Below are 19898 nucleotides of genomic sequence, written 5' to 3'. Positions count from 1 at the left end.
TGAACTTTAAAACTACTATTATTAAACAATAATAAAACAGCAGAGTATCTTACTTTTATATAGTTATATAAAAACATATTTTTATATTGTTACATTGTGAATCACATTACAATTTAGTCTCCTTTTCAACAGAAAGATTTTCTAAGGAAATGATTTGGAGCCGTCCACATTTATCAGATGCCTTTTCATTATTTTTTTCCATTTTTGCAATTCTTGATCCAAATTGCATGGCCCGTTTGGGCAGAAGAGCAGAGGCTGTAAGACCAAGTTCCACAGCTGCAAGGCGTAAAAGTAGTTTTTCACCAATTCCTCGGGGTAAAGTCAAGTTTGCTTTTTCCCAAATTGGTAGAGAATTTAGAAAGGAGACAACATTTTCATCCAGGAAAGGAAATCTAAAATAAACAAATAATATAACCACTATGTAAAAATAAAATCAACCTGCTTTGATTTATACACCGTTTTATAGCTAAAATTTAATCAAACTAAATGTTTCATAACATATGACATATACTACAAAACAATCTAAGTCTCAATAAATAAATTAGGCTTACTGTGTCCAGAAATAGTTTCAAATTGTCTTACAAGGTATCTTTGTGGAGGCCTTGAAAACAAACATGTTTTTTTTTTTTTCCACCTAGGCGAGCACTACCACACCCAGCTAATCTTTGTATTTTTTGGTAGAGATGAGATTTCGCCACATTGCCAAGGCTGGTCTCGGACTCCTGAATCACTCAAGTGACCTACCTGCTCGGCTTCCCAACGTGCTGGGAATACAGGTGTGAGCCACTATACCTAGCCTACAAGCATGATCTTAACTAACTATTCAATCTGTGTCTGATCTTTATCACATCTAAAGAAATGACACTTTAGGGATATGGAACCAATGTAGAAGGGCTCCACAGTCTGAACCTGCAAAACACTTATGGTAAAATTTTGTTAATCAAAATTGTTTAATTATACTTAAGCAAATTAAATGGTGATAAATTACTGTAACAGAACAAAATATTATATTTTTTTTTTCCCTAAATTCTGGGATGACCTAGAAACAAAATATTAGATTAAAAAAAATAACTTTCTGCCCTTTTGCTTCCCCAATTTCTACAAAATTCTGTTCTTTTTCTGTTTAAAATACTTTACCACCCACCATCCCACATCTCCAAATGCAATACAGTTACACTAGTGTTTCCATTTTATTACATCTTAGTCTAGGTTAAGAGATTGGAAAAGGCAAAGACATTTGTTATCTGGAATATTACATAAAAATGAATGAGTTGCAAAAGCAAATTTAACTACAGAATCAAATCAACACACTACTGTTAATATGTATGTCAAGATACATAATAAATTATTTAGATCTAGCCACTATATTTGTTATATCTCAATTCTGTATTAGCTGCTTTATACATTCTTCATATGCATTTTTATTTGAGCATAATATAATACTTTCATAAGTAAGTGGCTTTTACTAGACAAATTCCCTTCTCTACGACCTAGCTGAAATAACAGACTGAATTTCTACCTCTTTCTCTCTCACGTCCTTCAAAGAGAAAACAGTTTAACAGTTTACGGACTTTATTATGGTATTAGTTATCATTTTATAGTGAAATCTGGAAAATTATGATAGAATAATGACGTAGTAGCCAAACTTTTACATGGGCTAGGACCAGAAACTTAAGAAGGACAACTGTGTAAAGGCAGCTACAAGTCAGTGGAAAGAGGAAAAGACTGAAGTAGAGACAAGAAACAATGAAGTCTGAGAGAGAGAAACTGTAGTATGTTTAATTCTCAGGGAGCTTACCTGGACTTCCTATTCTTGGATGCTTGTACCCTTGTAATAAACTACCTACTTGAATCAATTGGCCTACTTGAATGGATTTTTGCTCTTTATAACTAAATGTCACATCTTCCTTTATCCTTACTTAATGTCTTAGAAAGTTTTATTCAAATACTGTACTTGTTCACTACCTTCAGAAATATGATATAGGTAAAAATAAACCTGAAAAGCAAGAATCGATACATGAAAGTGCCTTGGTTTCTCTGAAGGTTTTAGGTAATCTGCAATATGTGACTGAATTGTGTTCAAAAACATGTGGCAGAGGAATATCCAGTGTGAGGACTACCTTCAAATCAGCATGGATCTGTACATACAGAAATGTCTACAGAGACAAAGCCAGTTTCTATAACATCGGAGAAGAAGGCTTGCAGGTGGGGCTTATGCCCTTCCTGGGAGGAAAGCAAACATTAAAAGCTGAACAAAACCCTCTAAATACCTTATCTTAGTATTTCACTATCTCAGTTTTACTTTGATAGTCTTTTATGTGGAAACAGAGTCTCACACTGTCTCCCAGGCTGAAGAGCAGTGGCGTGATCTGGGCTCACTGCAACCTCCACCTCCCGGGTTTAAGCCATTCTCAGCCTCCCGAGTAGCTGAACTACAGGCATGCGGCACCACAATCAGCTCATTTTTTTTGTATTTTTAGTAGAGGTGGGGTTTCACCATGTTTACCAGGCTGGTCTTGAACTCCTGTCCTCAGGTGATCGGCCCGCCTTGGCCTCCCAAAGTGCTGGGATGACAGGTATGAGCCACCATGCCTGGCTTCAACAGTCTTTTTCACTATAGTCTTAAAAACAATCCTGTCATTACGTTACCTTTGAAAATTACTGAAAATACATTTCTTAGACATTTCTTAGAGAATGAGTTCTAGAAAAAAACTGCTCTCCTGGCTCTTCCCAGCTCTGTTTCTGACTGTGTTTATAATATAAAGCCAAGTTATTATTGCTGCTGTTATTCATATGAACAGTCTCCAAAGAGAAAACAAACTTAGAAGTCTCCATTTACACTCTGCTGTTTTTATAAAAATACCGAACAACACTCAAATGATTAGAATTACCTTGCTTCTTTTCCATGATCACCAATAACTCTGTCATCACGACCAAGATTTCTAGAAGAAATTCGATCCAGTTCCATCATTATTTCCTTATTCAATCCTTCCAGCCCATGTGACTGAAAGCGGACACGATGACGAGAATAACCTGCAAGTTGCTCATCTGCACCAATTCCAGTGAGAACTACCTATGCGGTTTAAAGAAATCCACATAAAAATATTATCAACTACAACTACACAGTAAAGAAAACAAGCTTAAAAATTGCAAACCTAAAGATAACACTTTAGGAGAAAAACAAGATAAAGACAGAAAATAGTAAAATATATCCAATTCTAAAGAAGTCACGTATGTTGTGTTGTAGTTTAAATGCAACTAAAATATGCTATATTCTTACAATCAAAATACTACAAGCTTTAAGGGTCAAAAATAGGTCTCAGAAATTATCAAAAGAAACACTGTGTCATACCTTTGCACTGCTCTGATAGGATTTCACTCCATCTTGGGCCACTAACCGACCAATTCCTCTAGAAGCAAACCAGACTGCACAGCCAATGCTATCATCCAAAACTGTATCCAACGGCCAAATTAAGTGACATATTCGAGTTCTTCTTAATTTCTGCAGTTCTTCCATAGAAACATTAATTTCCACAAAATTCCAAATTCGGGAAGGGCTAACAGCTTGTAGTTCCTTTAGTCCTGCCCTTCCTGTGATTCTATCTGGTACACTGACATGTTTATCAGGACTGTCGTCATCAGCAGCAGCAACATCTTTAGAGAATTCTTCAGAAGATATTTCACATTTATTTTTCTTTTTATTTCTTTCTTTGTTAAAGCTAGTTGGCATGGTCTTTTCTTCAGCTATGAAAGCTACATTAAGAAGATCAATTGGTTCATCTAAAGGAATATGACGGTCAGCAAGGATTGCAATAACCATGGAATCAATGCCCCCAGAAAACAGGATTGCAACATTTGCTTTCCTATCACACATTTTCAAAACTTCATTTGCTGTCAGATTTTCACCCCTAGGTAAACACAAGACACGTTTCTTGACTGCTACACTCAAGACATCAATGAACTGCTGAATTACTTCCTTTATGTGTACATCAGTAAGAAAGACCTGAAGTGTCTCTCTTGTAGGTGGCACATTGGAAATATTACTGCAATGAGTCTCCAATGTAGCCTGTGGCAACATCATATTTAAAGGAACAACAGGTTTTTCAAGATACAGTTTGGCTTCATTTGCTACCACGGATACAAATGCTGGTAAGTCTGCTGAAATTTGACTCAGGCTATTAACATTTTCTTCAATAATATTCTCCCTAGAAATATATTTCCAAGGATACAGTTGTAAAATAATGCATCTGGAAATGGCAGTAGACTTAAGATCAATTCTGAAAAGTCCAGATGCTGGAACTTCTTGCCACTGATTTGCCAATCCAGATGTTTGGGTGCCAACTGAAGAGAGGCAGAAACTCTTGCCCAAATTACTAAAACGCCAAAGCAAGCTACGGCGACCAAAAAAATCCCTACCAAACCATAAATAATGACTAGATGCTTGATAATATATAAATGACCAGGGACCTTGTATTTCTGAGAAGAGTGACAAAATCTCAGATTCATTCTTACAGGAGGAAAGATAATTAAACAAAATTTGAGTATCATTCTCTTCCGCTTCAACCTTTATTCCACTAAAAATTTCTCCATTCCACAGAAACACATTGCCTCTTTCATCTTCCACAGGCTGGGTAGTCAAAACACCCCTCAAGTGTAGGACGTGACCAGAAAATAAACACTGGTAGTTAACATCAGACTTGAACAATTGTTTACTACTATTGGGTCCCCGCTGTTTAAGATTATATAGTAAGTCCTCTTTTAAATCTTGACTGAAATGCTCAGCAGAAAAGTTTACAGAACAACAAATGCCACACATTGTTACGTGAAATCAGGTTGACTGTTTCTTGATTTTGGTCTTCTCTAAGTTTTCTATATCTTGGTATTCTTTTTTCAGTTCATCCAATATACCTATTGCAGGGAAGGAGAATAAATATTAAATAACATAAAAATTCTTGGACTTTTACCTAGCAATTCAGAGGGCAAAACAAGCTGTTTACCAAAATCAAACCATATAAACACACACACTGTGCCAGTGCCAATGATAATTAACAACAGGCTACTAACAAAGAATGTTTATCTTTTACAAAAATAGCTTCTGTTTTGCTGAGTGCTCATTTTGGCCCAAGCACTTGGCTAAGCACTTTTTATACAGCATCTTATTTAGATCCCACAATACCTTGGAGGCTTAAAGTATTTCACCCAAAGTCACAAAGGTAGAAAGTGGTAATGGTTTGTCATAGTTAGACCTGTTTGAAACTCTAAAGCACATGTTAATAACTATTGCTTTCTAACACATATTATGATATATATATATATATATATTTTTTTTTTTTTAAACTGTTGACTCATCTTTGGAAGGCTAACTTGAAGAAAACCAAACTGCTGCATTAATCTTTTGATATATATTTTAACATTCAGATGAGTATAATTTAGGCACCCCCCAAAAGCCACAAAAAAGAAAAAACTTACTTTTGCTCTCAGATAGCATTTCTGTTCGGTCTGCAAGAAAGAATATATTGCTGTTCTGTTGCTGCCTATATACTTTCTGGAAAACATAATTTAGGCTAATATCAAATTTTGATCTAAAAAGTAGATGTTAAAATCCTTAACCCTATTATCACTAATTCTTGAACCTCAGTAATATATATTCAGTACTATACTTTAGCAAACACAGACAAGCAAAAACACAAATAAAAGTCATCCATTGCCCAACTACCAGAAAGTGCTACTACTGAAATGAAACTATTTTCTCTCCATATACCATTTTAACAAAAAATGTTCTTACTGTATCTGCAGATTTATGCTTTTATCAGTGAGCAATATATTGAGAACACTTTTTCTTATCAGTAAGTGTTATTTTACAAGAACACAAAAATGGCAAAGCAAGCTATGGTGACCAAATTTTACCTACTGCTATATAGGTATAATATATTACAGTTTATTTGCTCAGCTTCAAATACTAAACATTTAAGGTGTTACCAACTCTTTGCTATTGTAAATCAACGTTGTGATGAATATCTTTGTAACTAAATCTTCGTGCATTCCCATGATTCTCTCCTTAAGTATCAACTACTATAAATGGAACTGCTGGGTCAAAGTGTTATAGTTTGAGTTGTTGAGACTTTCTGCCAATTTGCCCTCTAGAGAAAGTCTGTATTAATTCTGCCTCAACTTTTTTTTTTTTGAGATGGAGTCCTGCTGTGTCGCCTAGGCTGGAGTGCAGTGATGTGCTCAGTTCACTGCAACCTCTGCCTCCCAGGTTCAAGAGATTCTTGTGCCTCGGCCTCCCGAGTAGCTGGGAGTACAGGCATGTGCCCAGCTAATTTTTTCATGTGCTTCAACTTCTAATATTCCATAAGTGACGACATCAGAAATATCTAACCAGTTATTACATAATCTTTAAAATACTTTTAAGAGCTCAAACTAATTTGTTCCTGAATGTTAAAATGTAATTTGACACTGAAACTATACACAAAGCAGTAGCTTGCTTGTTTATATTAATGGAAATGGCATTAAATAACCATGTTACACATTTATAAAAATCTATGTAAAAATTTTTTGGAGGGAGGGGAAGCAATGTATCCTTTTTTGTTCAATAATCATCCACATTCATTTAAAATAAAAGTTTCTTCTCATCTCAATATAAAGTTTGTTTGTATCAAAAGAAAACACCAAATTCAGGTATAAAATAAACATCATCAGTGATTACAGCTCCAAGATACCAAAATACAACTAGTATCATTTGTTGCAAATGCAATGTGAATAGCATATGATAGAAAAAAGACATCTTCAACTATGAGATCTATCCATTTAAAAAAAGAATCTAGACACTTGCAATTTAAAAAGATGCTGAAATACTATACATTTTATTAAAGCATGATTAAATCTTATAATTCTTATAATTTTAATATATAGTTAACATAAATAAACCTCCCACATATTTATTATTCAGAATTCCTATAATAACTCACCCTATTCTTCTTAAGGTTAGAAAGTTCATCCACCACAATTTTTTGTTCTTTAATCTATTGAAATAAAGAAAAACTCCTTAAGCTAGATGTTTTCAAAGTATGTTCAGTGAGAATCACTTAAGGGGTTGTTTTAAAATTAGAGATGGGATAAGCGGCTATGATGTACTGGTTTTCCAAATGGGCAGTTCGTGAATATACAGATTATCTTCAACAGCAGTCTGTGTGGGGGTACAGTTGGGGAAAAGTTGGAGGAGAAAAAACAGTGATTAGACTACAGTTACTCAACAAGGTTTATACCTTTTATTTAAAATATATGATATACACCAGGCCCGGCACAGTGGCTCATGCCTGTAATCCCAGCACTTTGGGAGGCCAAGGCAGGTGGATCACCTGAGGTCGGGAGTTCGAGACCAGCCTGACCAATATGGAAAAACCCCATCTCCAATAAAAATACAAAATTAGCCAGGCATAGTGGGGCATGCCTGTAATCCCAGCTACTCAGGAGGTTGAGGCAGGGGAATTGCTTGAACCTGGGAGGCAGACGCTGCGGTGAGCCAAGATTGCGCCATTGCACTCTAGCCTGGGCAAGAAGAGCGAAACTCCATCTCAAAAAAAGAAAAAAAAAAAAATACGTGTGTGTATATATATACACATACATATATGATATACACCAAAAGGAATTCCAGTCTTTCAATTGAGCTGTGATTTAGATTGGAAAACAAAAAAAAAAGCAAATTGAATGAGGGGTGGCTTACTTTTTTCAATATTTTCATGATTTTATGTACTAAGCAGTGCGGTCAAACATTCAAATCAAGCAATGCCTTATTTGGGGACAGTAAGACCTATCATGTTCCATCTTTGTTTTTTTCCCTTTTTATCTCAATGACTAGCATAGAGCTGGCACTGTTGAACTGGGTTTCTTTTTTTTTCAAACAGGGTCTTGATCTGTTACTCAGGCTGGAGTGCAATGGTGCGATGACGGCTCACTGCAGCCTCAATTTTCCCGGGCTCAGGTGATTCTCACACCTTAGCCTCCGAGTATCTGGGACTACAGGCCTGGGCCACCGTGCTGACCTGGGCTTCATTTATTTGTAGGGCAGGGCTCAACTAAGTGAAAACTAAGTTTCTTTTTAACTCTTTAACTATTTTGTGAACACGACTGATTACATAGTAACACAAGAGCCTCTAAAAGCAGCTTTTATAATATTTGTGCTACTTCACACACACCTCAGGGATTTGTATTCACCAGTATGCGTTAAGTGGCTTGCCATGGTGGTAATCAGAATGGGCTGTGTGTCTTTTGAAAATTCACCCCCAATTCCCATGAGTATGCACTTTTCTGTCTCCCCAGTTGGCAGAGCTGTAGTAATGAGGTTGAATTCCAAGGCCGAATTTGTAAACATTCTTTGAGACTTAACATTTGTACAGGGCTTTCCCATTTTAGGAATGACAGGTGTACATTTCACTTTACTTCAAAGAAAGTAACTGATACAGAAAGATTAAGGAGACTTGCCCAGATGTCATTGTAAGTTTGGGACAGAACCAAAGTAGAATCTAGGACATGTAATACCTGAAGGGCTATAACCCTCCCCACCCCCATTTATCTTTAAAGGTTTTGTTTGTTTATGGCAGTTAAGGCTTATATTATATTGGCTTCCTCTCTCCCCCTTTTTGGTGTAACAGTGACAACCCAATGCGTGTTTTAGGACCATTGCTTTGGTTAACGGAGAAGCAGCAGCTAACAGATGGATGAGGAGAGACCAGCTAGGAAGCCCTTGCAGGGGGGGCGGGGGTCCCGATGGCAGATGACAGTGGCTTATTTGGGGTGGTTAAGAGTGTTCACGGTGATAAAGGGACATATTTGAAATGAGTTTCAAAGGTAGAACTGATAGGCTTCCATGATGGGCGTCAAGGATGGATCCCGGGTTGCTGGCATGGTTAACTGGATGGAGAATATCTGCGATGGAACAGATTTGGGGTGGGCGGTATTTCCCAAAGTTTAAAAATACTAGGGAGGAAAACACCCAACCAAAACTCCGCCCCGCTGCCACCTGGGTCGTGTCTCGGGGGCAAATTTCAATATCTCCCTTTTCGCAACTGTTTTCAGAAAACAAAAGGACTAACTGTGGCTGTCAAGTGCTAAGAATATAAAGAGCAAAGTAGCAGGGCAAAGCTGAGGCCCGGGCAGGCCCCACGCTGCCCCCTGCGGACCAACTTTAGGGTCCTGTGGCGCCCAGTCCCGAGTCCAGGAGCCTTTTCATTGCGTCTCACACTCACCTTGCTGCTAAGATCCTCCTTGTGTGGGGTCGAATTGTCAGTGGGGATCAGCACAGGGCTGTCCTCTGGGCGCGTCCCTCGGTTGGGCATTTCCACCCACCGCAAGAAACGCTGTATGCTCAGCCCTGAAGGAGCCTAGAGCATTAGTCGCCGCGCATGCGCGCTTCCAGCCGCGCGCACCCTTTCTTTTCCCGCGAGTCTTACCAACAGCGTCTGCGCGCTCACTTGAACGCATGCGCAGGCCGTGTCTGGTCTGGGGAGGAGTTTCGCGCCTGCGCGTGGCTGCTTAGGGCGTGAGTAAACAGTCCGGTTGCAAAATCTGAGGTTCCTGTACTGGCCTCTAGTGGTTGAGATGCAGAAACGCTCAGGTGATTTCTTCATGACGTCTTATCTAGTATACTACGAGTTATGTGCGCCCTCCAGTGGTAAATATCAAGAATAGCCGTGCAATAGAAATAGCTCTTAATATAATATTTATTATCTAGGGAAAGATGAAGCTGAGGAACATAGTTAAGAGATACTGTGTTGGCAACAGAACTATACAGACTTGGTAAAATTTTGGTTAACTTGTGGTTAGGGTTGCCGGATAAAATACAGTATGAATTTCAGGTGAATTCGTGGTTTTTTACTACGTCTATGTCCCCTGCAATATTTGCAATATCTCACTTCCGTGGAAAAAAATGACTAAAACTTGGAAATAGGCAAAAGAGATTGATTTACTGGATGTTCTTTCAGTGCTGCTCTGAACTTGACTTTATTATATTGACTTGACTTGAGTGGGCTGTTTTACAATTCTCTAGGGGCAAAGGTTAACTGGTAGATTTTGGTTTGGTAGAGATGCAAATAATTTTTCTGGTGTACCAGATACCAACACAGGTTATGATGTATTGTTCTGTAACACATTAGTCAGCTTTGTCTCTAACCCTGCAATTGTGTCCTAACATTTCTTTATTAATATATGCCTAGCTTCTCTAATATTCTGTACTGGTTTTAAAGTCTTATCGGTTCCCTCACTAACTAATGAGTTGAATAAAACTTTGACATGTATTTGTTTTATGTTCACATTAGAGACATGATTTTAGGTTTTTGAGAATTATACTATATTATTGGAAATCTTAAGGTTCCACAGAGATGCCCAAGTGGATTTATGTGATGAGTCAAACTGTCTTGAGACAGAAATGTATATATCATGGGTTGTTTAAGCCCAGGCATGTTTTTTTTTTTTTTTTTTTTTTTTTGTGTTTGAGGTGGAGTCTCGCTCTGTCGCCCGGACTGGAGTGCAGTGGCCGGATCTCAGCTCACTGCAAGCTCTGCCTCCCGGGTTTATGCCATTCTCCTGCCTCAGCCTCCCGAGTAGCTGGGACTACAGGCGCCTGCCACCTCGCCCGGCTAGTTTTTGTATTTTTAGTAGAGACGGGGTTTCACCGTGTTAGCCAGGATGGTCTCGATCTGCTGACCTCATGATTAAATCCGAAGTGGTTATATATTTTTCCTTCTTAATTGATTTTTAGAATTTTGTTTTTGTTTCTGATTTGTACATTCCTGATAAGTTATTCAGGTATAACTTATACATTACTGATGCATTGATAGCAGCAATGATTGGGAGTTTGGTTTTGTGGTCTAACCATTTGGTAGTATCTGTTGGATGATGGACGTCTAGTCTTTCTTGGTAGAGAGGTAGATAGGTGCAGTGGCTCAAACCTGTAATCTCAACCACTTGGGGCTGAGGTGGGAGGATTGCTTGAGGCCAGGCGTTCAAATAAATAAATAAGAGAGGTGATAGAGACACCAGTTTGTAAGTCTTTTTGTTTATCGTTTGTGAGCTCAAATTAATTAATTACTTTTGTGTCCACTGAGAGGGAAGGAGGATAGCTATTTGAGATGTGGGCTGGTGAGGTTTTGTTTGTTTGTTTTAACATAAAGGCCGCTCAAGCAGAAGAGCTGGTGAATTTTTGTGGTTTTGTGTTTACTTTTGACCTGAGATTGAAGTTGTAAAACAGAAGCAATAACCTCTCTATGTGTCTGTGTGTGTATAACTTAGAACAGACTTTATGTCTCCCTGGGTGAATATAAAATATTTCCCTACTTCTGAAGTGTATTAATAAATCCCACTATAATATCTCTAATTAAAGGGCCTCTGTTCTGACTAGTTTATAGAGATAAATAAGCACTGATATAATCCCAATATTTTTAAAAGCCCAGAATTTCCAATATTTTAAATGTGCCAGAATTTTAAGGAAAAAAGTTATTACAAAACTGCTAGTTTAGAAACATTTTAAGAATCCAAGTTTAGGAAAAAGAGGGCTCCAAAGTGAAGTATCACTTCACTTTGTTGTTGTTGTTGTTGTTGTTGTTGTCGTCATTGTTGTTTTGAGACAGAGTCTTTCTCTGTTGACCCGACTGGAGTGCAGTGGTGCAGTCTCTGCTCACTGCAACCTCTGCCTTCTGGATTCAAGCTATTCTCCTGCCTCAGTTTCCCAAGTACCTGGGATTACAAGTGTGTGCCACCAACCTGGCTGATTTTGTATTTTTGGTAGAGATGGGGTATGGTAGTATGTTGGCCAGGCTGGTCTCCAAAGTCCTGGCTTCCAGCTATCTGCCTGCCTCAGCCTTCCAAGATGCTGGGATTATAGGTGAGCTGCCAGGACTGGCTTCCACTTTGTTTAGAGGTAATAGTGAGGCTTATCTGTAAAGCTGAAGAGACTGAGCATCCTAGCATATTGGTCTTCTTTGTGCCCCACCTTCTATTGTAGTAGATGGGGGAAGTAAGGTAGGCTATAGGACCAAGGGGAAGACGTCAAGGGAGAGGTAATATCACAATCTAAATGGGTGATTTGTATCAATAATTCTGTCAGAAGGTGACAGGACCTGAGATATTGGACTGATGTTTTCCAGCAGGGCTCTAGGATCTGGGAAAGGAACTACTGGATCCTTAACATAAAGTCTTTGCGGGGAGAATGCTTTGTTGCCCTAGTAACAAGGCACACCAGGCTCGTCTTGGTCTCTCAAGGGAAATGGCAGAGTCTCCAAAGTACTGGTCTAGAGATTAGTAAATCCTTTTTACTTGAGATAAGGCTGGTTCTCAAGCTTTGCTTCAAAGCTGTGGAATGTGGACATCAGTCCTCCCTGGCTCTTGCAGCCAACTTCACTTTGGAGCTCTTGTGCAGGGCAGAAACTTAGGATGTGGTGAGTGCGGTAGGGTGCAAACTTGAAGATGCACTGACTCTCAGGGTCCTGCGGTAAGTGCTCTTAAAATTTTCTGCCCAGGCGCCTCACGTACCCCTCATCTAAGCATGTTGGTCTTCCTTCCAATCCACTGCTCTCCTGCCAGTTGGATTTGAAGATTTCACTGTTGGTAGTTCTGTTTTACAATCTAGAGGCCAGTGTGGTTTGTGAATGACACCAATGAAAGATGCTTTATATGCTGCCCAAGCCTGTTGTATCTTCATGTAGTCTGATAGCTACAAGAAAGGTTAATCGAAATTATCTCGGCTTCTTCTAGAACTCTTCCATATGAGTGCCACTGTCTACCTCTTTCCCAAAGACTGAGGACATGCTTGCAACATTTTGATCTACATTAATGAAGAAACAAAATTAAATGTAACAGTCTGTGATTTAGGTCACAGTACATGGCTGGTCCCATTAAATAAAATAGTTATGAAATGTTTACTATCAGATGAGTTGCAAATAATGATGAAACATTTATTGTTACTGAATTTGAATTTAGATGCTTTAAAAACATGTGGAAGTATTTCCACCTGAGTGAGGCAATAGGGACAAATAAAGCCTAACTGATATATTAGTGATAATTGTTTATGTATTCAGATGATGTTTTTCTTCATACAATGCCTTCACTATAATGCAGAGCTCTTCACAGCTCAAGTGTTTTTACCCTACTTCTGATCTTTAGCAATAATAAAGTTTTACAAAATGATTCATTAATATCTGTTTGTGACCACATGTAACTCTGTGTTGGGGTCTTAACAATTAGGAAAATACTACTGCTACCACAGTGAAAGCAAGCAAGTTAGCTCAGTTCACCCATGTTTGCTTGTAGGTTCAGTTGTTTTGGTTGTAAAACCATTGCCATGCTATGGTTGTTGGCTTGTCCTAGTAAAACAAAACAAAACAACACATGTTTATGTATCTGAGTTTCCAATTATTTTCTAATGGAAGTTGAGATTAAATTCTTAAGGCCATATACTTCCTGCTGGTTTAATGTTATAATCATAGGTGTGGCTGCCACTGTGATTGAAGTCCCTTGAAAGAAAGGGCACAGGATGGCTTTTGCAGAAGGAGGAATGTACAAAGGGAACAGTGGGAGGGGAGGAATTGAAAGGGTAGGAGGGAAGTTGAGCGGTTAGAACTTGGCAGACTATTTTGTTCCAAGAACCAGACAATATTATTGTACCACTGGCACTAATATTTGAACTAGTAGTGATTTTAGTTAGAGTCAAGTTAGTGAAGACAAAACACATGTAGGTAGAGTTCTTTGTGAATTCAAATCAATAACTGGGTTTTTTTCTACAAGGTATATGGTTTAAAGTATCTAGTTGAACTATTTAGAGAAAGCTTAGTTATCTGGGCTTGAAAATTTTTACCACAAGACTCACAAGACTGAATCATTTTTTTTTCCCGTTTATTCCATTCAGGAATTCTATCATTCATAAATTTTATTCTCTTGAAGGTCATAAAATATTTAATGAATTTCCTAAGCATAGTAACCAGACTATTATATCCCTTGTTATACACAAGGAAGATTACCTATTAGAGGAAGAACCAGAAAGGAATCCATAGGAAAGGGATACTCTTGCTAGAAACTAAATCAACCTGAAACCAGCTGTCTGAAACCAGTATATTCTTTGTTGCTGTTGTTGCTTTGTGTTTGTTTGTTTGTTTGTTTGTTTGTTTTGAGACGGAGTGTCGCTCCATTGCCCAGGCTGGAGTGCAGTGGTGTGATCTCAGATCATCGCAACCTCCGCCTCCCAGGTTCAAGCTATTCTTGTGCCTCAGCCTCCTGAGTAGCTGGGATTACAGGCGTGTGTCACCATGCCTGGCTAATTTTTTTATTTTTAATAGAGACAGGGTTTCATCATATTGGCCAGGCTGCTCTCGAACTCCTGACCTCAAGTGATCTGCCTGCCCTGGCCTCCTAAAGTGCTGGGATTACAGGTGTGAGTCACCGCTTCTGGCCCAGTATAATCTTTTATAGTCCTTTTTTGGAGTGATAAACTCTCTTAGAATGATAAGGGTTTCTGAACTCTACACTATCTCAATTTTTTCTCTACTGTTTATGCTTTGCTGTTTTTAATTCTAAAATTATAATTTTTTATAAAAAGTGCTCATAAAAAGTTAACCTAATCTCTATTGATAAACAAAAACAAAATGCAACAGTGTCAACAATTATATAACATCCCTTTGATCCCTCTTCAAAGTGGAAGTTATTCCACACCCTAGGATAAGTCAATTCTAGTCTAAAAATGTGGAATTGCAACTTCTAAATCCGAGATAGCCCTAATTCATTGTGTAACTTTGAGCAAGTTCCAGGAACTCTGTGCCTCCATTTTCTTATCTGTAAAATAAGGCTAATAATAACTACCTGAATTATAAGAGTGACATGAAGCTCCCTAAAGGATTACTTAAACATAATTAGGATGAAAGAAGAAACATAAACTAATATTGCATCTCCCTTGGATACGGAATACTCAACCAGAAGTTATTAAACTCCTCTTCTGTAATTAAGGACTCAGATCATCTCTAAGAACACAGGCTTAAAGGTTGCATAGAAAGACATTTTTTTTTTTTTTTCCCCAAGTGCTTTAGGTATAAAAGAGTAGTTCTCAAAATCCAATCTGCAGTCGAAATTCTCAACTAGATTCCTAAGCTTCATCCCCCAAAGTTCTAGATTTCCAGGAGGCTTGTATTTTGCAGTAAGTCCTGTAAGTGATTGTGCGGAGGCATATAGTCATTCAACCACATTTTGAAAAGCATTGCTCCAGTTTGCACCTAAGCTTTAGTTTAGTTTTTTTTTTTTTCTTAGTGGACATTTAATCTCCTCATTTAATAAAGTTTTTGTTATGTGTTCCCATCACTAAGCTTCAATAATTATAAACTCATGGCCTCTTGTTTCACATATATCTCCAGCCACTCATCTTCCCCCACCACTAGCTTGAAACAAACCCCAGACTTTATATCATTTTGTACGAGTCATTCATTGTGTATCTTTATAAAAATGGCTCATTTAAAACACATAATCAAGTTATGAAAGGTAAATAATTAAGAATTAAGTAATTCTTTAATATAATCAAATATCCAAATAGTGTTCCAAATTTTCCTGATTATCTTATAAGTGTTTTTTTTAATATAGTTTGTTTAAATCAGGATCTACATAAGGTTTATACATTACGGTTGATTTGCCGTGTCCCTTAGTTCTTTAAATCTGTAGTTTCTCTCCTTTCCTCACCCTTCTCCAGATTCCTTCCCTCCCCACCCCTTCATAATTTTTTTGTTGAAGAAATGAGGTCATTCTGTAGCACTTAACAATGTCCTCTGTATTTCTTAAAAATAGGTAGTTAAATCTAGAGGCTTGTTCAGATTCAGGTTTGACTTTTTTTTTTTGGTAAGAATATTCCTAAGTGACATTGTGTTTGTCCATCAGGAGGTGCGTAATGCTCTCTGGCTGTCTTTCTTTTTGTGATGTCAGCAGCCATTATTGATCATTGTTTAGAATCATTATTTATTAAGGCTTCCAAAATGGTGATATTCTAATTCTATTATTCCTTCTTTGCTTATTAGTTAACGTACTTCTAAAAAGAGAGACTTGTCCTCACCAACTATTTGGTTGTCTCAACGTATAATTTGTATTTGCAAACCGAATAAATACTTGACTCTTTCTGTTTACAGTTTTCAAAATATTTTCCTAGAATCTTCCAAAAGTGACCAAGGCTTTTTTAAAAAATCTACCATTATAACCTCCTGGGTTTAAACATATTTAATGTGTTCTACATCATTGCAGCTAACTTGTTAATGTTCAGATTGTTCCATCTTTGGCAGTGGGAGCATCTTCAAGTTGCCTTCTGAGTTCTTTTGACATGACCCCATAGTCTTTGATAGGCTGATGTGAAAAGATGTTCCAGATTAATCTTGTCCATATTCTGCCCCTGGTCTGGAATCACTAATTTTCCAGGAAGCCCTGAATCCCTTAGCTGGAAAATTGCATTTAGAGACCACAATCTAGGTGCTGGGTAGAGAATGGATCATTGCTACTGGTGGTGTCTTTGTTTCTAGGTTTTTGCACAGCAAAGAGCTAGGACATGAGTTTTTAAAAAGAAAATACAGCATGAAGTCATACCAGTATTCCCAATTCAGTTAGTGACTATAAGGTTTTAACTTAACCTCATTAATCTTATAATCTCAGAATAAAAATACCAACAGTATGATTTCTTTTTGCCTTTAGGAAATATCTTGCTAAATATTTACAGTTAATTACTGTGCTTTAAAGTAGTTTTGAATAGTTTCTCAATAGATATTTAAGTAGTGCTTTATAAAATTTTAAATCTTATTTTATACTTATGTAAAATATTTACAGTGTTTCAAAGTAAGTTCCAAAACAAATATACAAAACAAGGTCTATTCAGAGAATTTTTGCCTCTATTCCTGTTCCTTCCACCCTATTCCCTACCTTCCCCCTATAGAAATTGTTAATTTTTTAATTTTTAAAAATTAAAGTACAACTTACTTGCAGTAATGGTCACACATTTTAGTGTCCAGGCATATGGTTATACAACCACTTCAATCAGGATATAAAACAGTTTCTCTATTCTAGTAAATTTCATGTGCTCTACCTCTAGCTTCTGGGAGCAACTCACATGTTTTCTGTTCCTATAGTTTCACTTTCTCCAGAATGTCATATAAATGGAATTGTACAGATAAAAGTCCTTTGAGTCTGGCTTCTTTCATTTAGCAAAATGAATTAAGATTAACTTACGCTGTTTGTGTATCAGTAGATTGATTTTTGTATTGGTGAGTAGTATTCCATTGCATGAATGTAACATAACTTTTTTATACATTCCCAGTTGAGTGACATTTGGGTTATTTCCACTTTTAGGTGATTACAGACACAGCACAGCCTCTGTAAACATTTACAATCAGGTTTTTGTGTAAATATAAGTTTTATTTCACTAGGGTAAATTATGAGTTGTGGGATTGCTAGCTTATGTGGTAACTGTATGCTAACCTTTTTAAGAAACTGTTTTCTGAAATAGCTGTAACATTTTGTATTCCTACTGGCAAGGTATGAGATGTCCAGTTCTTCAGCATTTTTACCAGCATTTGGTGTTGGTCATTTTAGCCACTTATAGATGTGTAGTGGTATCCCATTGTTGTTTAATTTGCATTTCTCTGACTAGTGATGCCAATCTTTTTTTCCATGTGCTTATTTGTCATCCATACATCTTTTGTGGTGATGTGCCTGTTCACATCTTTTGCCTATTTTATATTGGTTGTTTGTTTTCTTTTTTCCTTTCCTTTTTCTTTTTTTCTTTTTTCTTTTTTTATGGAGTCTCGCTCTGTTACCCAGGCTGGATTGCAGTGGCATGATCTTGGCTCACTGCAACCTCCGCCTCCCAGGTTCTCCTGCCTCAGCCTCCTGAGTAGTTGGGATTACAGGCATCCACCACCATGCCCAGCCAGGATTGTTCATTTTCTTACCTGGGTTTTAAGTGTTCTTTATATATTCTGAATATAAGACCTATGTCCAGTGTAATTTGCAAATGTATTTTCCCTGTCTATGGGTTACCTTTTTATTCTTAACAGTATCTTTCAAAGAGCAGAGGTTTTTAATTTTGATGAAGTTCAATGTATTGATTTTTTCTTTATGGATGTGCTTTTGCTGTCAAATCTAAGAAATCTTTGCCTAACTTAAGATCACAAATTTTTTTTTTCTGTTTTCTTCTAGAAGTGTAATTATTTGAGATTTTGCACTTAGATTTATAGTCTGTTTTGAGTTGATTTTTGTAATAAGTGTGAGGTATGGATCAAACTGCTTTTATTTATTTATTTATTGGCATGTGGATATCCGAATGTCCCAGTATTATTTGTTGAAAAACCATTTATACTGCATTACATTGCCTTTAAAATCTCATCACAAGTCAGTTTGTTCATATCTGCATGGATCTCTTAACAGACTGTCACTACCCGATATAACGTCTATACTTTCTCCAGTGCCAAACTGTCTTGATTACTATAAATCTATAGCAAGGCATGTAACCAGGTAGGATGAATCCTCCAATTTTGTTCTTTCTCAAAATTATTGTGGCTATTCTGGATTTTTTGTTTTTCTATATAAATTTTAGAATAATTTGATTTCTACCAAAAATTATACTGAAATTTTTATTAGAATTGCACTGACTATGTAGATCAAGATCAAGATTAATAATTGACATCTTAACAATATTGAGTCTTTGAATCCGTGAGCACAGTATATATTTCCATTTATTTAGGTCTTTTATATTTATTTAATCCGTATTTGTTTTTTCTTCTCCACATACATAGCTTATACCTATCTGGCAGTACGTATCTTTGCACCTGTTTATACCTAGGTATTTCATGTTTTGTTATGCTATTGTAAACGGTGGTCTTTGGCTATGATTTTATGTCCCAATTGATATTACTAATATGTAGAAGTACAATTGATTTTGTAGGTTGATCTCGATTTTGTGGCCTTGCTAAACTCACTTATTAGGGTTTTTTATTTTTATTTTTATTTTTGAGACAGAGTCTCACTCTGTGATCCAGGCTGGAGTGCAGTGGCACGATCTCTGCTCGCAGCAACCTCCGCCTCCCAGGTTCAAGCGATTCTCCTGCCTCAGCCTCCTGAGTACCTGGGACTACAGGTGCGCACCACCACACCCAGCTAATTTTTGTATTTTTAATAGAGATGGGATTTTGCCATGCTGACCAGGCAGGTTCTCAAACTCTGGCCTCAAGTGATTTGCCTGCCTTGGCGTCCCAAAGTGCTGGGATTACAGCCACCATGCCCAGCCTCCAATTGACTATTACTAATGTATAGAAATATTATTGATTTTGTAGATTGATCTTGGGCTTTCTGGCCTAACTCACTTATTAGGGATTTATTGTTTTATTTATTTATTTATTTTTGAGATAGGGTCTTGCTCTGTCAGTCAAGCTGGAGGGCAGTGGCATGATCACAGCTCACTGCAGCCTCGACCTCCCAAGCTCAAGCAATCCTCCCATCTTAGCCTCCCGAGCAACTGGGATTACAGGTGCATGCCACCACACTCAGCTAATTTTTATATTTTTTGTAGAGATGGGTTTCCACATGTTGCCCAGACTGGTCCTGAATTCCTAGGCTCAGGCAGTCTGCCCACCTCAGCCTCCCAAAATGCTGAGGTTACAGGCATGAAGCATCACACTTAGTTTTAATGACCTTTTTCGTTTTCTGTTTTTTCGAAAATACTTCAGAATTTTCTATGTGGAAAATTATGTTGTTTGTGAATAGACAGTTCTATTTCCCTTCTCCTCCTTTTCATCCTTTTCCTCTTCCTCTTCCTTTTTTGCCTTATTGCATTGCCTACAACCTACGTTATGGTGCTAAATAGTAAAGGTAAGAGCAGTCACCTTTACCTTGTT

General features: G+C 37.4%; 2 protein-coding genes across 5 annotated transcripts; both read right to left on the bottom strand.

Moving 5' to 3' along the window:
* ASNSD1 (asparagine synthetase domain containing 1) lies at positions 1 to 9459 on the bottom strand. 3 transcript variants are annotated; one of them, XM_023212411.3, is made up of 6 exons: positions 9249 to 9438; positions 6972 to 7025; positions 5470 to 5545; positions 3353 to 4908; positions 2892 to 3073; positions 1 to 392 (listed from the first exon to the last, which is right to left on the bottom strand). In XM_023212411.3, the coding sequence occupies exons 4-6, from the start codon at positions 4814 to 4816 to the stop codon at positions 107 to 109; spliced, it is 1932 nt and encodes a 643-aa protein (XP_023068179.2). In that variant the 5' UTR covers positions 4817 to 4908; positions 5470 to 5545; positions 6972 to 7025; positions 9249 to 9438; the 3' UTR covers positions 1 to 106. The 3 variants fall into 3 exon arrangements, with proteins under 3 accessions (XP_023068179.2, XP_023068180.2, XP_023068181.2); XM_023212412.2 differs by having other exon boundaries at positions 5470 to 5499; positions 9249 to 9395; XM_023212413.2 differs by lacking the exon at positions 6972 to 7025 and having other exon boundaries at positions 9249 to 9459.
* ASDURF (ASNSD1 upstream reading frame) lies at positions 4548 to 9459 on the bottom strand. 2 transcript variants are annotated; one of them, XM_023212414.2, is made up of 4 exons: positions 9249 to 9459; positions 6972 to 7025; positions 5470 to 5545; positions 4548 to 4908 (listed from the first exon to the last, which is right to left on the bottom strand). In XM_023212414.2, the coding sequence occupies exons 1-4, from the start codon at positions 9336 to 9338 to the stop codon at positions 4829 to 4831; spliced, it is 300 nt and encodes a 99-aa protein (XP_023068182.1). In that variant the 5' UTR covers positions 9339 to 9459; the 3' UTR covers positions 4548 to 4828. The 2 variants fall into 2 exon arrangements, with proteins under 2 accessions (XP_023068182.1, XP_023068183.1); XM_023212415.2 differs by having other exon boundaries at positions 5470 to 5499.
* Positions 9460 to 19898: the final 10439 nt, after the last annotated feature.

This window comes from Piliocolobus tephrosceles, chromosome 11 (genome assembly GCF_002776525.5).
Source record: "Piliocolobus tephrosceles isolate RC106 chromosome 11, ASM277652v3, whole genome shotgun sequence".
In the NCBI taxonomy this organism is placed as follows: Eukaryota; Metazoa; Chordata; class Mammalia; order Primates; family Cercopithecidae; genus Piliocolobus; species Piliocolobus tephrosceles.
The sequence above is the reverse complement of the archived record's forward strand: the minus strand, read 5'-3'. Positions and strand labels throughout refer to the sequence as shown.

Bases quoted from the DNA above. Each gene is read 5' to 3' on its own strand.
- ASNSD1 (XM_023212413.2), bottom strand. From the start codon at position 4,816: ATGTGTGGCATTTGTTGTTCTGTAAACTTTTCTGCTGAGCATTTCAGT. The intron at 3,074-3,352 runs GTATGACACAGT...TAAACCGCATAG, and splicing joins CCTATCAGAGCAGTGCAAAG to GTAGTTCTCACTGGAATTGG. The intron at 393-2,891 runs GTAATTCTAATC...TGTTTATTTTAG, and splicing joins GATCATGGAAAAGAAGCAAG to ATTTCCTTTCCTGGATGAAA.
- ASDURF (XM_023212414.2), bottom strand. From the start codon at position 9,338: ATGCCCAACCGAGGGACGCGCCCAGAGGACAGCCCTGTGCTGATCCCC. The intron at 7,026-9,248 runs GTGAGTGTGAGA...TTATTTCAATAG, and splicing joins AGGAGGATCTTAGCAGCAAG to ATTAAAGAACAAAAAATTGT. The intron at 4,909-5,469 runs GTAAGTTTTTTC...TCCCTGCAATAG, and splicing joins AATGCTATCTGAGAGCAAAA to GTATATTGGATGAACTGAAA.